We start from the raw sequence: 24,279 nt of genomic DNA on the forward strand, positions 1-24,279 counted from the left end.
CCAGCCCGCATCTGTGTAGAGAAGAGCTCTCTTGTAGAGCTGTGACATGGTACCCTGCCCTGCAGGCATGGCTGAGCAAGAATACCAAGATTCAGATGTGGAGCTGAGAGGGAAGATGGTGGAGCAGAGAGGTCAAAACAGTGCCTCAGGCTGTATCAGTTAGGGCTGTGTCTGGCATAGAAGCCACTCTGTTCCAAGTATGAAGAAAGTTAGAGGTTGATACAACCATTGGAAGGGCTAAAGGAGCACAAGGTCACCATTAGTCACTTTACTTGTAACACCAAGTGGAAGTTTTTCCTGGGCTTCACCAGCAGCTTCTGTAAATCTCAAGACTCCTGGAGAACCCCACATCCTCCTTTTAGTCCCTAGAAGTAAAGTCAGTGGTTCTGAGACAGTGGCCCTGAGAGCAGCTTTGAACTCACATCTGCCCAGAGTCTGGCTGCAGCTGCCTCCAAAGACTCAAGGCCTCTATTTCTCTGCTGGTTTCCAGATCTTGCTCCCATGCCCCCTTCTCACTGGCAGATGGCAGCCCAGAACCACGCAGGGGAGAGGCTTCAACAGACTACTGTTCCTGGCTTCTCTGCAATGCTGGGCAAATGTCAGAGGACGGGCTGAGTTGACAAAAGATAATGTAACACCCAAGTCCAGGCTGCACAACCAAGCTGAGTTTTATCTTATCAATGAGATGGCACTTTATCCCGGCAGCTATTGTTCTCATGGGCTGTGCTCCCCCTACTGTCAATCAAGAAGGATGGGATTCAGGCCCCCATCAGGCCCCCAATGCCACCCATCCAGTAGACCACATGTGACAATGATCCTACAGTTCATGGCAAGCCTACACAGAGGTGTTACTCAGAGGAAAATGCTTCACACCCTATCCTGCCAAGGCCTTGATCAGTGAGATTGTTTGTTTGGGGTTTTGCTGCACTGTCTCTCTGAGCCTCCCTGATGCCGTCTCTACTTGTAGCTATGTTCCCAGGAGAAAAGGAAAGGTCGGTGCAGAGCTGAGAGGGCAGATGTGTGTCACCTCTTGCTAAATGACTTCTAGTGTCCATATAGTCCTCACTCCCTGAGATCACCACTCCTTGGTCAGCATGTAACAGCATAAAGCTTAAAACCCCCATGCAGCTAAAACAATGGCACAGCTTAACACAGGTCAATGGCAAAAATATATACTAAGGAGAAACATGGGGAATTGTTCAGCCGGCATCTTTTCAAGGCTCTGACATTTAACTGGTGACCCTCGTCATAAAGCCACTGTTTGAGAAGGCTTAGGAGATGGCAATTTAAAGGCTGGTTTATACTTTGGGAAGGCAGCTTATTTTGAGTGTGGGTGTTCAGGTCTCAAGCCTGCTTCCCAGGATGGCAAGAAGAGGCAGCAGATGCCCCTTTGAAAGCCATAACAGCAACTGCAGGTTTCACTGCCAGGCAGGCTGATGTGAGCCTCTTTGAATTACTGAGTGAAGGATATCCCTCTTGCCAGCGCCTGTCCCCCGTAGGCACAGCAGAGAAGTATTATAGGCTGTCCTTACCTTGGGAATTAGCCTGTAAGACCCCGATGCTGTCATCAAACTGCATAGATTTGATGTTGAGTGACGCCAAGATGCATTCCTTGTCCTGCAGCGAAGTATCATCAATATTATTCTGATTGGCTGACAGGATAACGCACATGTCACAGAGGTTGATGTTGACGGCCCTTAAATCAGCCCGACTTAATGGCGTACCCTTTGGCATAGAGGAAAGAAAAAAAAAAAAAAAGCAGAGGCAAAAGTGAGACTGAGGAAGGAGAGGGAAAGGGGAAAAAATAAAAACAAATTAAAGATTGAGCCGGAGCTTTGGGAAATTATTTAACAAGTATCTTTTTTATGCCTTGACATTAAGCTGGCCTAACTACATTCAAGGGAATAGGAGCTGTGTGCTAATCTAAAGGGTAGTCGGTGCTGATGGCAGCATTTTAGGCTTGCTCTCAATACTCAATCAAGCTATTACTAACAAACGAGGGAGAGGAATAATGCCAGGGTTCTACATCTTCTTCCTGCCTGGAAATTGTCTTGATTTAAGTAACTGTCCTGTGGCAACATCGGCTTTCAGAATGTAACAAGGGGGTGGGTTTCCAATGCCTGTTTATTTAATAACAGGTCACTTCTGTCTCAGGGAAAAGACAGCAGCTTCAACTAGACTCTCCAATGCAGCCAAGGGGAAACTGCCAGTCAGCATGGTGTGATGAGGTGGGGCTGAAGGCCCTGCTCAGTTTGCAGGATGAGGGAGGCAGTGGAATTAGTGTTGAGTCTTGCAAAGGGGAGATGGAAAGGACTTAAGCTTCAGGTCATATCACTTTCTTGCATATATTCAGCAATAAAAAAAGAGAGAATTTCCTAACTGCCCAAGAAACACAGGAAAGGTTAAATACATCATCGGATATATATATACAATGGAAGTCTATGCAGCACCTAAAGGGACTGAACCAGCTCTCCACGTAGGCACTGACTTGGAAGGGTCCCTCAAATAAATGGATAAGTAAAAACAAAACAAAAGAAAACAAAAACCATAAGTTCTAGATAATTCGAAAGTACGATTTCACTTATGTAAAAAGAAACCCACAAAATAAAGCTATATATTTATGAATGTCTTTATAAATGTATGTATATTCAGAGAGAAAGTTCAGGAAAAATACATACTAAACTAATAACAGTAATTACCTCTGGGGAGGAGAATAAGATTGGGGGTAAAGGAAAAGTTTGTTTTTGACTTTATATACTTATGTATTGTTTGAATATTTTATAACAAGAACATATTTGTATGTTACTGGTATAATTAAAAATAAATAAGCCAGTAAACAGATTTCTTAAAAATCCCGTAACAACAAAAAACAGTGGGAAAAAACCTGGATCAAGGGGGTAAAGATAGAGAGGCAGGAATACAACCACAGGTAACATAGAAGGGTTAGTGTTGGAGGGGAGGGACATGGCCTCCACGTGCTGTGTGTCCTCAGGAGGGGTCACAGCAGAATTAATCAGGCCATCCGATGTCAGAGCTCCGCAGGGGCCATGTGGCATCATTTTGGAATTCACATCCAGCCACCAGCCTCGCTGGTTCTCCAGCCCACTTCTGCTTTGCCTGTATGGAGACTTGAATCACCTTCAACTCACTGACTGTGTAGGGAGAGGGTTTGCCAACTGCCATCTATCTCTGGATGGCTTCCTCCAGTTCTCCTTCCTGGAGCAGGGACTTTGAGGAGATGGGATTTGGCTGCAGAGAGGGAAACGATCAACCATCTTTTATGACTCACTGACAGTCATGATTCTATTCTCAGACCCCAAAATGTTGCCACAAAGTGGAATTATGGAGGAAGAGGCATTTAGTGCTATGGGGCTGGGAAGCTACCAGTTCCAGGCTCCAAAGAAGTATCTTTTGAGAGAAGAAGGATCTCCTCTTTTCCTGGGATCTCTTGGTACAAAGTCTGACTAACTTCCTGAATCATTTTGCCAGTGCATAAGCCTCAATTGCCTACATCCATATTCTTTTAATTTTCACCTTGTAGGGAATCCAGCAGTAATTGTGATATAAGACAATCCCTGTGCAGTTATATACATATGATTTCAAAACTCAAGAAATACAAATGATATACATAGAAACACCTTGTATTTCTCTGGGTTGGCCCTATATATAAGACACTGTTTAAACAATAAAAGATGTTTAGATGTAGGTGAAGGTCTATTTGGTACAAACATGTTGTGTTAAGCATGCTAAATTTTGGAGGCTTTGAACAGGACCTGCAAATAGGACAGCTTATTCATATATAGGCCGGCAGGTGAGTGCAATGTACAAGGGCATGCCAAAGGAAACACACACACACACACACACACATACACACACACACACAGACTCATGTAGCCCAGCACAACAATAAGCTCTTTACAAAATACTTTTTAGGCCCCAGCCTGTGTGTTCCCAGGGAACCCTGTGGAAAAGCACAAACAGGAAGATAATCATAGACATCTATAACTAAATCTATCATGTCTGAAATTAGCAAGATACATATTTATGCTCTTCTATATATATGACTATTTGTTTCTCTACAGGTGACTATTTTTAACTAGATGTGTTCACTAAGTCAGTGGATTTTTGGCCCAGCATCCAAAAGGTATCTGTGTTTTCTCACTTCCTTAAATATTCATTGAGCACCCATTGTACCAGTGATGTAAGGACAAATGGGAGCTTCTAATGGGTACTACTTGTGGGTAGATTCTTACATGTTCCTTATTGAATTATATTAATTGACTTTTTTTCTGAGGTTCTAGAAGATTATAATAGAAACAATGGACTCCATCTCCAGAAGTGGGAAAAAACCCAGATCCCTTGAAATGTAGCATCAAATCTACGTTCCTCAGTTTTAGGGATATAAACTTCTGAGAAAAACCTTTGCAGGAAAAGGGCTATGTGTGTGGGTTTGTGACATGGAGAACTATACCAAATGTTGAAATGTACAAAACCTAGAATTTCTTGGGAGAGTATGGAAAATACATTGATTAATGAAGAAGTGGTTAGTTACATGACTCCCAGATCATATATCCCATGTCCTTACACTAAAATGTATAGTCCCAAACTGTTGCTTTTAGATTTGGATCCTAATGTTTTAGAATCAAGAATATCAAATGCACATATATGGACACACACACATTGCTGGGATTCTAAATGAATGGGAGGTAGGGGGTGGCCAGCAGAAGGGGTTGGCCTTCCATGCAGCACAAACACATAAAAAACTCCTTTAATACATTTAGTTAAAAACAATGTGGCACAATCAAGATTTCCCCAAACATTAAGAATGTTACAAATAAAATTATATCAATAGTTCTTTAAGTAAATTCTGCTATAGGTATCATAATATTGCAAAGCACTAGGTTTGGATAGGCAAGAGAGTGTTTAGACACCGATACGGTTAATAAACTTGTTACCAGCTAAACTTCATGTCTGATGAGTGACTGAACGTGGCTGCAAAAGGTCTCCTAGGATTAGGATATTCCTAGACAGAGCAGAGGGGAAGTTCTCAGGTCCATAACTAGATGAAGCAGCAGAGGCCTGATCAAAGCTAAAACTCTTATATCCATCTGGGATTTTCTTTTGTGAATGAAAAGAAAAAAGCATCAATAATGTGACCTTGGACTTACAGGCAATATGGACACTTTGGGGAAGTTATGCAGTGTCTCCCACTCCCGTTTGAGGTACTCAATGGAGCCCACAAACACGATGTGCTTGAGCTCGTGGTAATGAAAGTTGCTGGCACGGAGGGGCATCACAAGGTTCCGGAGGCCAATCAGGGCTGAGCTGACATCGCCGAAGATGCAGACCACGACGTGGCCACTCAGAACGGTCATGGCAGCTTCACTTCGCGTCTGCAACAGGGAGGAGCACATGAGCACTGGAGAAAAGACCTCACAGGGTTGTGCGAAGGATGAGAAACACCACTTTTGTAAAGGGTCGAGTAAACATATGCTGAGTGCTTACTAGATGCTACCATGTGCTATTATTTTTATTTTATCAGTGTTATATATGTGTCATATATACTTATAATTTGAGTATATGTGTATATATTATATTGCTATGATAAATATGTCAAAACATATACCCATATACTTCTTTCAGAAAGGTATGCCCATACATACAAGCAGGAGATCTTTCATAATGATTGTCAGGGGTCAAAGAAGAGGAAATAGCAGTATTTATGTTTTTTGAAAAGAGAATTCTTAGTTCCCATGAAATTGTTGACCAAATGAGCTGCTGTTTCTGTCTCTCTTGCTGAGATGTTGAGAAAATGGTCAAAACCTGTGTTGGTCTCAGCTCCAAAATTTAACTTTTGAGTTACAGGCTTATCAATGAGGTTTCACAGTGCCCTGCTGCTTCTGTAGGTAGAACATGATATCCTGGCAAACCATCGCCTACCACCTGTTTTTGTATGGCCATGACCAGTAAGCTAAGACTGTTCCTTGTATTTTTAAAAGGGCAAAAGAATTTAAAAGAAGAATACTTCATAATATGTGAAAAATTATATAAATTCACTTTCTAATAAAATTGTATTGCAACACAGCCAATCTTATTCATTTAGGTATCGCCTATGGCTGCTTTGACAACTACAATGGCAGAGCTAATTAGCTGTAACAGAGACCGTACAGCCAAAACCTGAATTATTTATTATATGACCCTTTCCAGAAAGATCTTGCTGGCCCTTGTCCACTGTTGCCTTGGGGCTTCCAGGGACATGCCTGGAGTGAACCCCAGGTGTAGGCTACTAGAAGACGACTCCCAAACAATAATTAAAAGGATCTAGAGATAGATCAGCAATAGCAACAAGCCCAGGTCTTCCCCTAATCCTAGGCCTGTATCTAAAAGGAGATGAATGAAAGAATAAAAACACTCCAGTTACAGGAGGACCCCAGCTTCCCAGGAAATACAAATGGTTAGCCACAGCTGGCCCTTCGTTCACCGTGTTAGTGGAGAGAAAAACACAGCAGGCCAGTTGTGGGCCTTTCTCTGCCTCTGCTTCTGGTCCAACTCCTCCTGTCATGCCTTCCTTCCTCCCTGTCCACCCACCGCATGCCTGAATGGCCCCATGTGGCTTACAATGCTTTGAGGAAAGCATATTAATGTCCACTGCACATATCAAACTCTGCTGTTTAATCCCTAGAATTGACCAGTGTATTATTGATTGTTTAAATGCCAATATTGCAACTCACGACAATGTCAGGGTTACTACAGTAACCTCCAAGGAGAGGGAGAAGCTAGCTTTCACTCCCTGATTGTTAGAATAAAGCAGGAACTGCCACCATTATTGGTTTCACTCTGCCACAGTACAGGGACCCCTAAGACAGGGGTTATAAGAAATGTCTTACAAACAGTGACCAAGGAAGACCCACCAAGGAGTCATATCTCACATGACTGCTTCATGGAGAAGACATGGAGTTAGCTATCTTGGCTGTGTGCAAGTGTGAGTGTCTGGGTACCCATAGGGGAGCTTCCACCAGTGTGTATCATGTTGTGATGGGGCTCCTAATGATTTTTAATTAACCAGGTCGCCTGGGAGGTTAGCTCTGTTCAAAGAGGCCAAGGAATACAGACTGGGTCTGGAGTAGGGACTGGAAATCTATAACAGAGAGTCTAGGAAGGCACCAGTTAGCAGGGTGACTGAGGCACAATGCTGACCCCAGGAGCTTAGATCTGGGACTAAAATGCCTGTCCTTAGACTGGCCACAGCACCACCACCTGGGAGCCTTGTAAAGATCCCAGTTCCTGGGCCTCAGCCCCGGAGAGTCTGACTCTGCCAGCTTCAAGACCCACCAAGGAAGGTACTCACATGGGTATCTTGTGCTTCCTCTGCATCCTTCAGGATCTAACACAAGCTGGGCCTTAATGGCCTTAAACTATTTGAGGTATTACGTGTTTGTATCCAATAAGACTTCCTTGGACTCTTAAATGCATACGAGACCTTCTACCCTAGATTTGAATAGCACTTTGTGCCTCGCAGCGCTTAGCTTTAAATATATTTTTTCATGATTACATTTTATGTCTTCTATTTAAATGATCATTTCCTCAGGACTGAGGCCATCTTATATTTTCTAACCTCCAAAGCAATTAGAGCCCTGCTCCCAGTGGGTGCACACAACCCCAAAGCCTCTTTACATAGCTGTCTCCTCTGAGCATTCTCATCTCCACTCCAATGTTACTTTCAAGAAGGCTTCTTGGACTACACTGTCTGAATAGCACTCCCCAGGCTCCCTGTAGCCCATGACCCTGCTTTATTTTCTTCACAGCACTTTATCAATCTCTGAAATGTTATTACACATTCATTTGTCTACCTGAAGATATCTTCTTTGCTCCCCCTAGAATACAGGCTCTATAAAAGTGGTCATTGTCAGGGTTTGTACCCCCAGCAAGGAGAATAGTGCCTAGCACATATTCTCTTGTTCTAAAGGTTTTGTTAAGTGATGCTACTTTTCAGATGAGACAACTAGTAATGTACCTCCTTAAACTCTTTCATGCTGGAAGAGGACTTTGGATGTCAGTTAGTCATACACTCCTTAGGCATATCTAGGAAGTTGTTAAAACCCTGGTCTCCAGATAATGGCACCCAGTTTTGGACCTGCCCCAGGAGGGTAACACCAAGCAAAGTTTAGATCACCAGAGCACAAGTGTGATGTATACAACCTCAGGATGTACATACAGGCAGCAGTTTCGTGATGGGAGCTATTGGCACTTCTGGTTAGTGGAGCAATGGCTATTTCCTGAGAATTCTAGCTTTCTGCCTCTTGTCTGCAACTTTCACACCTCTAAGACAGCCTCCAGCACAAGGCTGTATTGGCTCTTAATGTCTGATTCTAATTAAGATGAGAACACACACACACACACACACACACACACACACACACACACACACATTCAGATAAAACACAGAGAAACATCTAGTGGATCAGTGTCCAAAGCCATTCTGAGGAGCTGGAGCCATCCTCTCTTAGGGAGTGTGGTCATGACATCAGATGATAGGATTTTCCTGGCTGGCATAAAGGAGCAGGCCACAGAAATCTGGGGATGGAAGGCACAAGGGAGAAAGGACCCTTCCATCTGAACTTCCTGATCATTAATCCATTTTTCATGGATTAACAAGACAATAAACTGTAGGTAAGCTGATGTAGGCATTAAAGTGTAACACTGTTAATCAGACAAGTTTAAAAAGCAGAACGTATTGTTTTCCATGCTGACATTGCTGGGACAGATGGCAAGAAGCCCACTGCTGCTACAGAGGTGAGGAGACCATAGAACAGGGCTCTGAGCGCCTGCCTTTCTGAAGGGCAACTACGGTGCATCTCTGTCATCCTCAGCAAGAGTACTGTCTACATCATGTGCTAAGGAGGATCACAATATGCAAGACATTGTTATAAACAAATAACAATACAGGTAGCATTCTGATATCTTCATGGCATTTGATAATAATAATAATAAGTAACTTTATTGAGTCATGTGTTTTAGCTTTCAATCCTCACTAAAACCCTATGAGTCAGGGTCACTCTCATCTCTTCTTACAGATAAGAGAACTGAAGTGCAAAGAGGTCAAAGAGGTTAAGTGATTGGCCCAAGATCAAGCAAGCTCTGGCCCCAGAGCCTCATGCAGAGGAATTATGGTACAGCCTGCCTTCCACAATGCCTTCCACATAGTAAGTGATTACCCCCTATTGTAATGAGCCAGTAAATATTTGCAGAGATTGAAAATTCCACTCTTGGTTCATGTTCTGATGAGAGTTCTAGCTGCTTCACTATGTGTCCTGAATTTTAATTATCAAAAATAATTAGGACCAGGGACTGTAACCTTCCACCATCTAGGTAGGAAAACCCCATTCCTAGCAAACGTGGCTTAGGACAGAAGCGGATGGCATGGTTTCCGTGGTTCCCCGCTCACCAGGATGACTTTCTCTATCTCCCTGGGTGCACACCAGTGAAACATCCCGGTAGAGTCATACTTCTTCACGTTGGAGTCCATATTGTCAATCTGATCATTGCCAGGAATTAACAAGGGGTCATGCCTGGGGAGAAAAGGACACGAAAACCTAAGTGGATAAATGTAATAAATTATGAATGGGAAGTGCCCCCTGAGTTACATCTCAGAGGAGATCAAAGATGCAGAAGAAGTGGTTGTGTCACTTGAAAGCCATTCTTCTAGCAGAACCCATCCTCTGAACAACTGCCCCAAACCACTACCACCTCCTGGAAGTGCAGGTGACCTCTGTCAGGTAATAATTCTGCCTTTCTCTCCTATTGCCTGTTTCCTAAAATGGCTTTCACATCTTTTTGTGGATTTAGCCAATCTGTTTATGGAGATCTCATCCTTACTCTCATTTTTACCAGCTATTCAATCTCTCTCTCTCTCTCTCACATACACACACACACACACACACACCACTCAAAGGGTTGTTATTAGCTTTGGCAATGAAGAGGAAGAAATGGGAATAGAGACTCATGCTGACTGACTGGCACGAGGATGGAAAGCCAATTACTTGCTCTTTCTGACTACAACTTGTGACGTGATGCTCTTCACAGTAAAAGCTTTAACAGGCTGCACTTTAAATATTTTAGCAATTTGCCCAATCAGATTTTGCTCTCCCTGGCTGAAGCCCTTTAAAGATTCAGCAGCATGTCACTTCAGAGCAGACTGACTACCAAATGCCCACATCTGGAATACATGATTTCAATACTAACCAACACCCTCTCTCCTGGCCTTGACAACTGTATTTGCACGAACTGTCTGATGACGATTCCCCCCACCTCCCAAGTACAGTGTTCCTTGGATGAGAGCCTCAAGCTTAAATGCATCTTAATAAACTTGTCTTGAATTCTCAGGGCTACATTCACCCTCTCTTGCCTTGTTTACTGGTGGAAAAGGAAAATGTTTCCACTGAGGCCTCCCCTCCAGTGGGGTGGTAGAACCTCACCAATACCCCTAAGAATCACAATAGAATCAGGCAAGTCTAACAAGCTTACAGCATGTGAAATACACTTCTGCATCTTGGGCCATATCCATTGCCCAGATTCTATCTGAGAGTGCTTATATACCTCAGTTTTAGGGAAGGCCATCTGGACTTCCACAACACTGACTACATATAATTAGGACAACGTCCCAGGTATACCTAGCTAGCCTCGCAGCAGAGCTGTCCTCCCTGATTACTACTGTCAATTTAAGAGAGAAAATACAAATAGATTCAAATTCCAAAAATCTATTATAAAATGATTTTACCTTTTAGATTATCTATTGCAAATATCAAAGGGTAACCTATGTTTAGTTTTTAGCATTTCTCCTTTGAAATGTCTCTGATGCTTCTCATTTATATATTTGGAACACAGAGAGTAGGACTGCAATCCCTCCTCCATGGTCCACAGACCTATAATTAAGCTTTTGGGACATCTGCCATGACCCTTCCAGTCTGCCTTCTACCTCCACTTAAGATGGTGAAACTCTCACAGCATTTATCTATCCCTCAGAATTTGCTTTTAGGCAATACCAAATTACAAATACCACGTGGGGCAATCCTGCAAAGTTATCTTCAATAAGCATGCTAGATTACTACAGGAACTGTCAGATATGTCTGACCTTAAAAGGAGAAGAACAATCCACTGGGGAATAGCATCTCAGTAGCTGAGTTGTTGGGAGGGCTCAAGGTGTTATAAACCACCTGACCACCTTTCAAATACTGAACTTGGCCAAAAATGCTAAAATGAAAAGGCATTGCTCCTAAGAACTGGTCACAGACTGGGACAAGAGGAAATTTTTTATGTTTTTGTCCTTGAGGAATTATTAATGAATAGTTTTGCTGATATCCATCTTGGTTAGTGGGTGGACAGGAACACCATAGAGAAGAGGTTTGCAAAAATGACTGGAATGAACTCTTCCCAGTGCTAGGACATATTTTAGTTGCAAAAGAATCTTAGTAAATTTAGACTGAAGCCAGGTTCAAATTCTCTTGCTCTGTTTTTTGGTTAAGGAGGAAGTATTGTCTCAAAAAGGTCTGAGACCTGCTCCTAATACATTCAAAATTTAAAAGATATCCAGGACTATGGTCACATAGCATGAGCAAGAAAGCAAATGATACAGCAAGCTGGCCCAAATTCCCTTTAGAAAATACGTGCTTTGGGAGAGAGGTCCATACATTTTGGTTACCTATCTTTTTGGGAAGGAGTCATTCCTTGGTAACAAGAGCCTCCAACCCTCACCTTAGAAAATAAAAGAAACAAAGCTGAAGATCAATCATCCCTTAATGAGAGGAAAAAGACAACTTTTTCATGTCAAGCCTCATTAACTAAGGTGAGGGTTTGGGGAAACCAGGCATAATTTGACATGAGGGCTACAAGCCATGATTTCTGCTGGACTATTCAGAAGCACCTGAGAAGTCTCAGTGGTATGCCATATTGCACTCCGTACTCTCCATAAACTGAGGTTTACGGAGTTTATGTCAATACAAGAAGTCCAAGTGTTTGCCACTGAGCACAATAACCAGCAATGCTGTGGTCAGGGGAGGCCCAGGGAAAGAATCAAGCCATTGTTGCCATGGTAATGAAGACCTTCAGAAACCTCCCTGAACCAAGTGTCCCCAAATCACTGGTTTACAAAATGAGGAAGAAGACCACTTTCAAAGGCTCGCTGACAACTCCTCAAAGACCACTTAGTTGGAACCAAAGACCAATACTGGATATTGCCTTTCATATCTTTCATATAGCCTGGTCTGGATAATTTAAATAGGAGTCATCCAGGACTTTCCTCAAAGGGTCTGATCTGAGGACAGTTAAAAATCTCTCCAAACAAAGATACTTCCTTTTCTGACCAGTTATGGTACCTTGGGTCTGAACTCTTTAACTCCTTGAATCATCAAAGCAACCAATAAACACAAATCCTCTGTTTGGAGGATACTGTAATGATAAGGACACAGTCCCTAGTCAAAGAGAGAGGGTCATGATATAGAAAAAGAGAGAAAATGTCAATAAATAATTGTGATACACCATAGTAAGTGTGACAGCAAAGTAATGTATAAGGTGGTATGAGAACACCAAGAAGGAAGCTAATTGCCTGGTATTTGGAGAAACAACAAGGATGGCTTTGCAGAGAAGGTAACATTTGATATCATCCCTGAAAGGTGAGGAGGCATCTCAGCATATTGATGTTGATCCACTAGGGCCATTAGGACCCACTCAGAGAAGTGAGGCCCCCATGAGCCAGAGAATGGCACCCAAAACCATGGCTGACACACTGGCTACATCCTGCCTAACAGGAGGAGTATACAACTCAGGCCAGGCACACCAGCTGTCCTTCGAAGTGCAGTGGCAGTCAAGTGCAAGGTGAGTTCACCTGACTGAGTGTGATTGATCGAGAGCATACTAGGAACCATGTGTGGGATTTAAATGGAACGAAACTCATGTTTCCAAAAAAGGAAGAATGTTATAAAAATGGAAGCTTTTTAAAAAAATGACATGAGATGCTTCCCAAAGCAGTGGATTTCTCACCGTTTGAGACATTCCAGAAGAGCTGGGATATAGAGGGGATTTCATGATAAATGCTGGGTGAGCCTAGAAGACCTTTCAGGTTTGAAGCACTCTTCTGCACTGACAGAGAGATGGCTGGAAGGAGTCTGGAAATAACAGGCCACTGCTGGACATCGAAAGGCCAGAGGGCACTGAGCAAGTGAAGAAAAGTTGGTGGAGCAGATGAGAGGAGAAGGACTGAAGACAGATGACTTCATCCTTCCATTAAAGGCTAGAGCTGTTCCTCAGTCACTGGATGTCACTGTCAGGGAGGAAACGTGGAACATGATTCATTCCGGCAACACGAGAGTCTCTAAGTACTTTGGGCAGACAGGATAAATCTCATTTCCATGCCTGTTCCTGTAGTGAATTCAAGTGCCTTAGTTTAGCTTATGCTGCCAAGGGATCTCTGACCCAGGTGATGAGTGAAGCATCGATTGTCCACAGGAACTTACGCTGCTAAAATGAAGTTTACGGAGTTTATGTCAATAGAAGAAGTCCAAGCGTTTGCCTCTGAGCACAATAACCAGCACTTCTGTGGTCAGGGGTGGCCCAGGAGAAGAATCAAGCCATTGTTGCCATGGAAATGAAGACCTTCAGAAACCTCCCTGAACCAAGTGTCCCCAAATCACTGGTTTACAAAATGAGGAAGAAGAAAAGGCTCGCAGACAACTCCTCAAAGACCGCTTAGTTGGAACCAAAGACCAATACTGGATATTGCCTTTCATATCTTAATTATTTTATGCATTTCTTCAATTCACAAACTAACACCAACTCCCCTAAAATGTACAATTAATTCAAGGCTCATCTGTCATTTACCACTTAGCCAATGTGCATGGCTTATTTTAGGGTAACAGAAAATCTGTGAGGTGAGGTGTATCTGCTGTATGCTGTTACAGGCAGAACTGTGTCCCCACAAAGTCTGCATGTGGAAGTCCTAACTCCCAGTACCTCAGAATGTCTTTATTTTGGGATATGGTCTTTAAAGAGGTAATTAAGTTAAATTAGGTCATTAGTGTGGACCCTAATCCCATATGACTGGTGTCCTTATAAGAAGAGGAAATTAGGTCACAGACATGTACAGAAGGAAGGCCACGTGAAGACACAGGGAGAAGACGGCCTTCTACAAGTCAGGGTCAGAAGCCTGGAACAGATCCTTCCTTCATGGCCTCAGAAGGAACTGACCCTACTGACACCTTGATTTGGACTTCCAACCTCCAGAACTGTGAGAAAATATATTTCTATTGTTTGAGACACCAGTATATGCTACTCTGCTGTGGTAGCGCTCGGACACTAATACAACAATCCAGCCTGAATAAAAACGGGCACCTTGAATAAAAACTGTATCAAACATCACTCCACTGAGTGGAGTGTCCTTCCCACTGCCTTTCTTGCACCTTGGTCTCACCTGTTCATTTCATAGAGAAAAGCATCCTGCCGCAAGTTTAGGAATGTAACACCAGAAACACACAATATCTTATTCAAAGAGTTTGGGCCAGCATCCCTCCCCTCCCCTGCACCATCCTACCCCCACACACATACACAATTAGAGCTGCTTTGCCATCTTCTCGCTGGCCTTTAACTTATACCCACATTTGAGGATCCATACCTATGACAGCCCAACACAAAGAAAAGAGAAAGGCTGGGCACTAGCCAGTTAATTGTTCATTTGAAGCAAGAGTCTTTTATCAAATGGAATGTTTTGGGAGTGGATAGCACTGAGGGCAGGAAACCACCTATGTCCTTAGTGACTATACAGCATAGCAGCTCCAGAAGGGCCACTGCTGGCTCCAGAATCAAAATGCCCATCTTCAACTCTTCGCTCATCTAATACTTGCTACATTGTATCTCACCTCAATTTCTTCATCTGTAAAAATCATCGCCATTAATAAACGGATTCAACTTGAGGATTACACGAGTAAAGACCTGTCATGCACTTAGCCTAGAACCTGACATACAGCATGCCCTCAATAAGTGTTAACCACCATTATTATTATCATTCTTTATACTTTGCTTAGAACCCACTCATGGACTGTACCTGTTATAATGGTGAAAGGAGAGAGTAAAGGTAGAGCAGTTCAATAAGAAAGATGCAGTTACTACTACTACACTAATACTATGATGGACAACCACCATGAGTTACACCCTTATAAATGTTGCTAGCTAAAACTTGCCTACATTTTATATTGACTCCTCATGATAATACTTGTAGGTAATTGCTGCCATTATTACCCATTTGTAGGCAGGGGAAACAGAGTGGATAAGTAACATGGCTAATGTGGCACAGATAGTGAGAGGAGATGCATGGCTTGGAACAGAAAGATCTCCTTGATGGAAGCTCAGAGGCGTCCATCCCACCTCCTCCCGCTGACCAGAGGCAGCTGGACCACTGCAGCGCTCCAAGCCACAGTGCCCTAAGCTGCAAAGACAGGGAGGTCAGCATGATTAGCATGTACAAGATGCATAGCCCGTGGGAATAATCAATAGAAAATTATCCCATGAGCCCTTGCCAAGACACTATGCTAAGCACAGCCTCCATAATCAATTGAGGCTGGGCAAGCTTTTGCCACATCCCAATAAATAACGGCTCCATTTAGGAATATCTGCATTTTTATAACAACTGAGGAGCCCCACTGACTTAAATTTTTCTCACCGTTGCTTCTCAAATCTCTGCTCACACCTCCCAAGTCCACAGCTAGAAATTAAGCATGCCTGCCTTCAAATAAAGAATAAAAGATCATTGTTTTGAGGGTTTGCAGAGCAAGGAAAGACATTTGCCATCAATTAATCTCAGGAAGTGAACTAAATGCCCTGCTATAGCAGAAACACAAAAAGCTTGCCTTGAAGACAACTGCCTAAAGCAGAACCACAAATCCCTTTTCCTGTGAACCTGCTGCGAGGAGGCCACTATCACATTTTAAAGAGCACAGTTCCCCTTTGGTCAGGTACAGCAAGGCCCAGTTTTTTCCTGTGGCACTGGGTTCAACACTGGACTTCAGAAATTTACACTAAAGTCCAAGTAAACAAACCAAAAAAAAGTTATTAAGGAGGAAAGTTACAAAATGGTTTTAAAACCTCAGCCTCTTCCTTGCTTGATCTTTGAGACCTCACTTCTCATCACAGAAGGCCTCTCCTGTGGGGACAAGCCCCCCATTTAGGTTAAGGCCCACCCTGCTGTGGTCCCCCTGGGGAATGTGAGACTAAAATGTGGGTGAATTTCTCATCCTTCTGCAGGTTTTTCATCCAAGTGGCAAATACTAATTTATTGAGGATTTATTATAAGTCAGGCACCATAGCAGGGCTATTAGGACATTTCTGAGGTTTTAAAGTTTACTTCAAGTGTTCCCCTTGAAGCTGTCCTTTTTGAGAACCACAGAGATGGTTTTCTCCTCCTAGGAGCTCCTACAGGAGTGAGAGATGCTTTTTCAAGGATAGTAATTTGAATGTCTGGTTCATCCATTAGATGGTGAGCTTCTTGAGAGCAGGGAACTCCCATTTTACTCTTTGGTGTATTTCAGAAACCCAGCAGAGGACACAGTATATGTTCAATAAACAACCAGCTAACAAGAGTTGCTGATGAATGATCTCTAGTCTCTGAACTCTTAAACCAGTCAATGGAAACTCACCATACCTTTTATGGAAATCAGAAAATGTGCCCCGCGAGAGCCCATTCACCTTTGATACCCTGTGACAATTTGTTTTGGGTACAACCAAAGCTCTAGGACTGTTTTTCACTTCATGGGGACTGTATTTGAAGCAAGGCATCCTGGTCTGAAATATGGCTCTAACCAGCCAGGCTGCCTGGAGTGTGCCTGGAGCCAGCTCCAATCAGCAGCAGGACTCTCCTCGATAGCCAATGGTGGTCAACACAGGTGTTTTTAACTAAGCCTCTATTCTGTGCTCCAATGCCAAGTCTGAACACTTTGGTAAGGAGGGCCCCATCACATCAAGCTTCTGTCACGGCTCCGACTCAAATAAGCAGTGGTTCTCAAAGTGTAGCCCCATACCAACTGCTGATGCAGCACGTGGGAGCTTGAGGGAAATGCAGATTCTTGAGCTCAGCCCAAACCTACTGCATCAAGCTCTGCTTTAAGAAAGTGCTCTAGATGATTCAAATACATGCTAAACTTTGAGAACCATTCTTATAAAGATTTACTCAGATGGAGAAACTGTGTGGTTTGAGTCAATCCTATTAAAGTTAATAGCAGTTGGCAACATACAGACTAGAAGGCTATGATTCTATTCAGCAAGGCCGGGACTCAAATCATGCAAGCGGGGATATGGGTATAAAGTTTAAGGAGGTGCCTCATATGTCTCACCTGAGTCCTGGCCCTCCTTATTCAAATGGAGAATTACAGCACTGGGGACAAAAGCACATCCAGGTTACCTGCCTGACTTTCTTTGTGACTCTGGAACTCAAAGGGTTGAATCTCAATACTTGATGGGTTGCATCAATACCACTGGGACGCCACAGTAAAAACTCTCTCTTGCTGACCTCTATTTCCATGAGCTAATCAGCAAATAAACAAACATAAAAGAGCAAATGAACTATTAGTTCTTATAAAGCGCAATACTTACAATTCAGTCCTCTATCCTCCTTCCTCCCCATCTCTTCTTCCACTCCATAAAAAACATGGCAGTTAGTAACTAAGTCCTTGAAATCAATGTTCAAAAATGTCAGATCATTTGAGCCTGGGGAGAGTCTCAGGTGGTCTCCTCAAAAGAGCTCCTATTTGGGTTTTCAGCATCATAAATGACCTGCCTCATTCTGGAGTGCCTTTTATTTATGGGTGTATATTATCTCCTGCTCTTTTGCAAAGATGCTGACTTTTGGATTCTGGCTCCTGCCTTACCTTACCCTCCTACACTGCCTCCACCCTCGCATGCAGGGGTCACCGCTGCTGAGACAGGGCTGCCCACCCTCCTGCCCCCATCCCTCCAGACGGCCACGCCTGGAGCCACCTGGATAAAACCTTCAGGCCACGCCCGAGACACTGCCAAAACTAGAGCTCTTCTCAACTTCTTTGTACCTATCTACTTACATTTTTTCCTGCCTAACAAGCAAACAGTCAAGAACTGCTGCCACCTCATACGTCACCTCTTGTTAGGCAGCCACCATTCTCAGAGGAAGAAGGAAATTACTGCCTTTACGTTGGGAGACAGCTTGGGAGAACTGACATGTTCTTCAGTCCTAGAGGAAAGCGTACAAGATGCTCTTGAAATGAAAGGACAGGATAATGACCCTCTGCTGAGCATGCAATGTGTCCAGGAACCTGTGTCAAATCCACCCAAGCCTTGGTATGATAAGACCCACTATTTCTTTCTTCAGCAGTCCCATGGGGGCCCGTCATTTGCTATCTGTTTGTGCATTAAGAGGTGATCTTACTTAGCTGAGCACCCCTGTCTGCCTTTATGCTGCCCAGTGGAAGGGGTTGTGAGAGTGGCGTTCTGTCCCCAACCCTGACAGGGCTCAGTTCATTGTGCCATTTTCTATTACCAGAGCCTTTCAGACTGGCAGTCCCAATAAAAAGATCCCATGAAAAGTATGAGTCAAAGGGGGAGGGAACGGGATTTAACAAGCAGAGGAGTTTTTTTCACTTAATGATCAGTAAATGCCCAAGAGGACAATCTGTTTTCTTCAAATCATATTTCCCCTCCTATTCATGAAACTCATGTCTAATATTTTCTGCATCTCATGACATGAAGCTCCACTCACAGCATTTAATTTCTGTGTTTTTGGTAGCATTGAGTATCCTTGTTAGCTCGGCTGCGGGCTAACTCTGGTAAACTGTCTACCCAACACATCAGGCATAAATCCTCAGGGCCCATGGCTACTCTATCTCATCCAAGTTCCCTGGAAAACAGGTGAAACATGGACTGTGTCGAGAATGCTGTGTGCCCTTCCTAGGGAGACTGTGCAGTCCGTGGCTGGTCCACTATCAACAGCAGACCCAGGGTGGTTTAGCATCAGCGGACCTTGGCAGAGGCTGCAGCTGGGCTGGACCTTCACTTTACACTTCAGTATTTACATAGCATATGTTTCTGGGAGGCCCTGAAGGAGACTTCTAAACCCTTCCTTACACTGTTACCAGTGATCCTCCTAAAACACAGGTTAAGGAGCTGCCTTCTCAAAAACTTGCAAGGGTTCCCCACTGCCCCTGACAGTGGGTGCCAGCACAGTTTCATGCTTTCAACTCCAGCTATACCCCTCCAGGGACCCCTTGCTCCAGCCACACCAAGCCACTTACTATGGCCTGAGCACATTTCCTATTTCCTCCATTGGGCAGAACAGTGGAGGAGTTAATGCTATGGGCTTGGAAGCTAAACTGCCTGGATTCAGATCTCTCCTGTTAGGGAAGACCAACCAGATTTATTAGACTTGAAAGCTGTGTGACTCAGTGCCTCCATCTGTAAAATGGGGAAAAGAGCAATTCCTTCTTATGGAGTTACCACTAGGATTCAAGGAGTTCCCAGGCATTATGCTCTTGAAATGACACTGAGCACCCAGTAAACAATTAACAAGGGTAGACGATATTACACATAGAGAATTCTCCTTATCACAGAGGGCTAGGTTAGAGGAAACCTCCTTTAGCAGCCAGGCTCTGCCTCCTAAACCAGAGGTAATGGCAGCTCTTTTGTTCTCATAGCTCCTGCTAGTCAGTATCCCCAATTGTCCCTGTTTCATTTTGCCATATATGCATGTCTCCCTCCTACATTAAACTGAGTGTTTTGAAGACAAAGACCCACTCTAATCCATCTTATTTTACATCCCGCAAAACCTGTCCGCACACAAGCCCGTCCGCACACCTTGAATATAGCAGGCTATCCCTAAACATTTGCCAGGTGGGAATCACTCTAAGAAGAGGCATGGAAGCAGGTGACTGAGAGGCACACTTTTGGGGGTTCTATTTGAGGATACTGGGTGAAGGCTCAGGACAGTGTCTGCTCTATACTATCCACCCACTGGAAAAATATCTCAGCATCCAGAAAACATCTGTGAACACTACTTGAGGGTGGCTGTGGAAAGGACTGAATGTGATTATAACCTGGGCAGGGATTTAGGGCATTCATGAATCTGCTTTAACTGTAGTCAAAATGGGGTCCAGTGTACTTTTTTCCCCCTAGAGAGACTTTTCAGAGAGCATTCACTGGATGTGCAATGGGGTCTGTGAGACTCCCAAATTAAGAAGCTTTGACTTAGTTGTTTAAGCCCTCCAAGGCCTTACAATCGAAGGAAGACACAGCTATCCTTATAAGGCACAAACCCACTAACTAGGAAGAACTGGGCACCAGAAGCTTGCTGATTTCAGAGGAAAACTAGGAAAGGTTCCTTAAACCATTCCACATTGAGACCAACAACGAAGGCAAATAACGGGCCTGGGAGCTCCCACAACTCACTCCTCCTCAGGGGGCACGGAGCCAAAGGTCATCCAGCATGACGCAGGCCTGGGGTGCAGACACTCGCCATTTGGCTCAGTCTGGCTGTGAGGGTTGTTTTCTGTCAGGGTGACTAAGAAATGTAGTGCATCAGGGTCCACACACACAAAATGAGGCTGTTCACCTAATGATCGTGCAGAGAGCTCAGTGACACTGAGCCTGATACCAGAACAAAAGGGAGACAAAGACCATTAGTGCAGAGTCCCCATAGGATTTCGTGCTGGCAGATGGTCTGCAAGAAATCCTCACGCAGGAGGCTGTTTTATTTGCAGAAGCCACTGTGGTAAATTAAAGCCCATCCTAACCCATTCTGGGCTCTCTGGTTTCTCTTGTAGCTATTCCTATCACTGCCCATAGGCCACTAAAACCTGCCCACATGCAGAATGATTGATTCTGCTCAAACAGCAAGCCACAAACTCCTGTCGAAAAGCCCACTTCAAATAAGTCATTAGCTTCCTTTATGGATTTTTCAAGTCATAAGGAATAGGACCTGGGAGTCCCATCTTCTGTAGAGTAGAAAGGGAGTGTTTGAAAAGGTGGGGGACCTGGAGAAGTCACAATATACTGCTTGAGCCTCTCTGTTTTCTCTCCGTCAACAAGAAGGATCTAGCAAAATAGGCCCAGACAACCTCGTTGTCAGTGGCAGCTATTCAAGCCAAACCAGACTGCCCATGGGTCCTTCATCACACGCTGGAAGTGAAGGAGAATAGAGAAAGGGCTTAGCACCCTGTCTGGGGTCCACAACAGACAGTACGCAGAGCACTGGGAACATAGAAAGTCATGGTGAAGGAGGAGTGGCTAAGACCTTCTGACATGTCAAGGGACAGTCCCTTCCTGCTGAGCTGCGAATGACCCCCTGGTGGGGAGGGGGCTGGCGGTGTGGCCACAGGGGCAGGCTAAAGGCACCAACACCAGAAACCCAAGTTGTGCCACTTGGCATGTTTCAGCTCCCCGCCTGACCCACGTTTAACAATTCTGATGTACCACGGAGCAGACAGCTCCAACCCGGGATGACTGCCTCCCTCAGCCCCTCTCCAACAGGCAATGAAAGCAAGACCCACTTTGAAAATTCTCCCCCATCATGCAAACTGACATAGGCATGCTTTTCAAAAACCCACAGACAATCTGTTGATCATTACTTATTTACAAAGGCCTTCGGGCAGAAAGTCCTGTAAAAACCGTACTTGATATGGTATACACTAGCTTTTTTCTGCTTGTGGAAAAAAAGTCCCCCCAAGGCTACCTCAAACCATCACTTTCTATTGCACATAAAATGTAGCATGTAACACTGAAGTATTTAATATATATGGTATAATATATCTACAGGAAAGGCATTTGTGTAGAAGTATGTTACCCTGGATTTGGTAATTTGATGTTTTGCTGAAGGCTATGACTTAAAAAAGCTTCCACCTTGTACAGAAGACCTGTCATCTTGGTACCCAGGGGCCAACAGAATAAAGAAGTACCCTTAAGCAGCAAAACTCTGACACAGCTTTGAAGCATATGAAAACAGTATAACGCCTCAGAATTATTATTACTCAAGATCAAAGAAATGAGCCATACTTTACATAGCAAACAGGGACAGGGAATGTGGCTCCAAAGGTTTCAGACTTTTCAGACTTCTCTTTATTTATTTATTTGCTTCTCTAAATTTAGGCAAAAGAAAGTGCCAGGGCTTTTCTCTAGTTTTAATGGATAAAACTATTAGCATGAGACAAGGCGATTACCTAAAGGTGAGTAAGTAGGAAATGAATGCTAGCATGACAAGTCGCATCATAAAAATGAGAAGCTTGGCAGTTGGTGCATTTTATTCCTCCTCATAAACTGTAAACAAGCATGTAAATCAGCAACACCCAAGCAAGACTGAGCAAAGGGGCAGGCAGAGACCAGTTAAGGAAGCATTTAGCAGGAAGAGATGATTATAATGGAAAAGTACATGGGGCTGGGTGAGTTTTCCACCAGAACCTGTGCCCTCAATGGCATGGAGAAGGGCTGCCCGGGTCTACACCCTAGAAAGGTGATCTCGGGGGGGGCCAGGAAGATATGGATGTGTGGGGAAAGAGGAAGGCAGGGGAAGTTGCCATAATTTTATTTCAATAATCAAAGGGAAGAGCGTGGACAGTGGTAATGAAAAGAAAGTAACAGCAAGATGGCAGGTGTCGCCATGAGTGACCATTTAGGGAAAGCAGTGCAAGTCCGAGATGGCTCATGTTTCCCTGAAGGGCTGCAGAGTTAGGATGTGAGAGGAAGTAAGTCCTGGGATTGGCAGATGGATGACAAAAAGGAGAGACGAAAGATAAAGAGGCCACGAGGAGGAGCCGCAGAACTCTTTGAAATTTGAGTTCATATGCCATTTCCTAGAGGAAGCCACCATCAAGACAGAAAGAAGGGAAGCAAGGAAGAAAGGAAGAAGGGAGAGAGAGAAAACACTGTATTTCATAATTAATATTGCTTTTAGCCTGAGCACAACTGGAGTACGTTTGAACTTTGCTTTGGCAAGTCCACGGATTATTAGACTTTTTTTATCAGTCAAAGTCAATTAACAGAAATTTGATTTCAATCGACAGGATCAAAGGAAGGTAATCTTCAGGTTCATTTCCGATTGTGATGATACATCTCACATATGGCCTTCAGTGCAGACAACAGTCCTCGGAGGGGCTCCCGCAGAAAGAGACTTGCCGGCGGCACACTAACCACGCGCGTCCCTCCGATTGGTCGCTGCCGTCATTAGTGCCACGGCTGTTTAGGAACTACACACAGACGGGACACGGTGACAGCTACGACTTTAAAGCCTATGTATTTTTCAAACGGCTTTTCAAACTGTTTTTCATGACAGAATTTTTTCAGCTCTATCATTAACTGCTGACAAGCTGACAGAATAAATACTCCAGCCTTTAAGAAGCCATCTGACGGTCCCGTCCCCCCGACCGCCCCCGCCCCCCCCCCCCCCCCCCCCCGCCACTGGCTGTGGAGGGGAGGCCCCGGGCCTGGGCTGGAAGGGGAGCGGCCAGGCGCCCGGGAGAGGGCGCTGGAGGGGGCACCCATGCAGCCACGGGCCCTCTCCTTACCTCATCAGCTTGGGCGAGGAGCTCGGAGAGTTCCGCATGCCTCCGTTCCGTTGCTTTTTTTTTGGTGACAGCGTCGATGGCTGCTCATCTTCAACTGGAAATACAGGCAGCTCATGAGATTATGAACACTTTGAGGGCAGACTGTGAAATACAGGCAAGATATCAAAGGACACACACGCACGGCTCAGTCACTCACTAGGAATTCACGGCTGTCTTTTAGGACCCAGCGACAGGGGCCAAATGCGTTAGCCAAAGAGGCCGGCTTAGGAGAGGGCGAACGCGTCACCTCTCCACACTCCAGCACTTGCACATGCCCTTTAAACAACCGCGACAGTGTATAAATGCCCTGCTACTAGAAGGAAGAGCAATCATAATTTATCAGCATAAAAAATAGCTAGACATGGGAATACTGGATCATTATTCCTAGAGTTGATTTTGGCTACTTGCTGGGTAAATCCAAGGGGTTTTCTCATAACCAAAATCAGAAATAAAGTCGTACATGAAATAGCAGCATAATAGCTGGTGGCCTGCTGGCTCTGCAAATGAACCAATTTAACTGGTTCCAAATCCCTGCACGCAGAGGAACAGCCTTGGAGAGAGGCAAGGATATGAGGGCCTCACAAGCAATGTTTCTTCGGGACTGGCAACACTGGTGCATGCTGGCTCGAGAATCCCCAGCCCAACTCAGCTCTTGCCTCTCCACCTCCCAAGAGGGTGGGCA

The 24,279-nt window shown here is 44.2% G+C and overlaps 1 protein-coding gene across 28 annotated transcripts in view; it reads right to left on the reverse strand.

Annotated features, from left to right (window-relative positions):
• Positions 1-24,279, reverse strand: part of KCNMA1 (potassium calcium-activated channel subfamily M alpha 1) — a 702,509-nt gene that overhangs the window by 64,704 nt on the left and 613,526 nt on the right. For 25 of the 28 annotated variants that reach the window (XM_057506035.1, XM_057506055.1, XM_057506052.1 and 22 more), the window contains 4 exons: positions 23,559-23,652; positions 9,446-9,569; positions 5,169-5,393; positions 1,533-1,725 (listed from right to left, as the gene is read on the reverse strand). In XM_057506035.1, the coding sequence (XP_057362018.1) occupies positions 1,533-1,725; positions 5,169-5,393; positions 9,446-9,569; positions 23,559-23,652 (636 nt within the window). Of the gene's footprint in view, positions 1-1,532; positions 1,726-5,168; positions 5,394-9,445; positions 9,570-21,997; positions 23,241-23,558; positions 23,653-24,279 lie in introns of those variants that run through there. The other 3 variants (XM_057506044.1, XM_057506045.1, XM_057506046.1) reach the window with 3 other exon arrangements.

This window comes from Manis pentadactyla, chromosome 8 (assembly GCF_030020395.1).
Source record: "Manis pentadactyla isolate mManPen7 chromosome 8, mManPen7.hap1, whole genome shotgun sequence".
Taxonomy (NCBI): Eukaryota; Metazoa; Chordata; class Mammalia; order Pholidota; family Manidae; genus Manis; species Manis pentadactyla.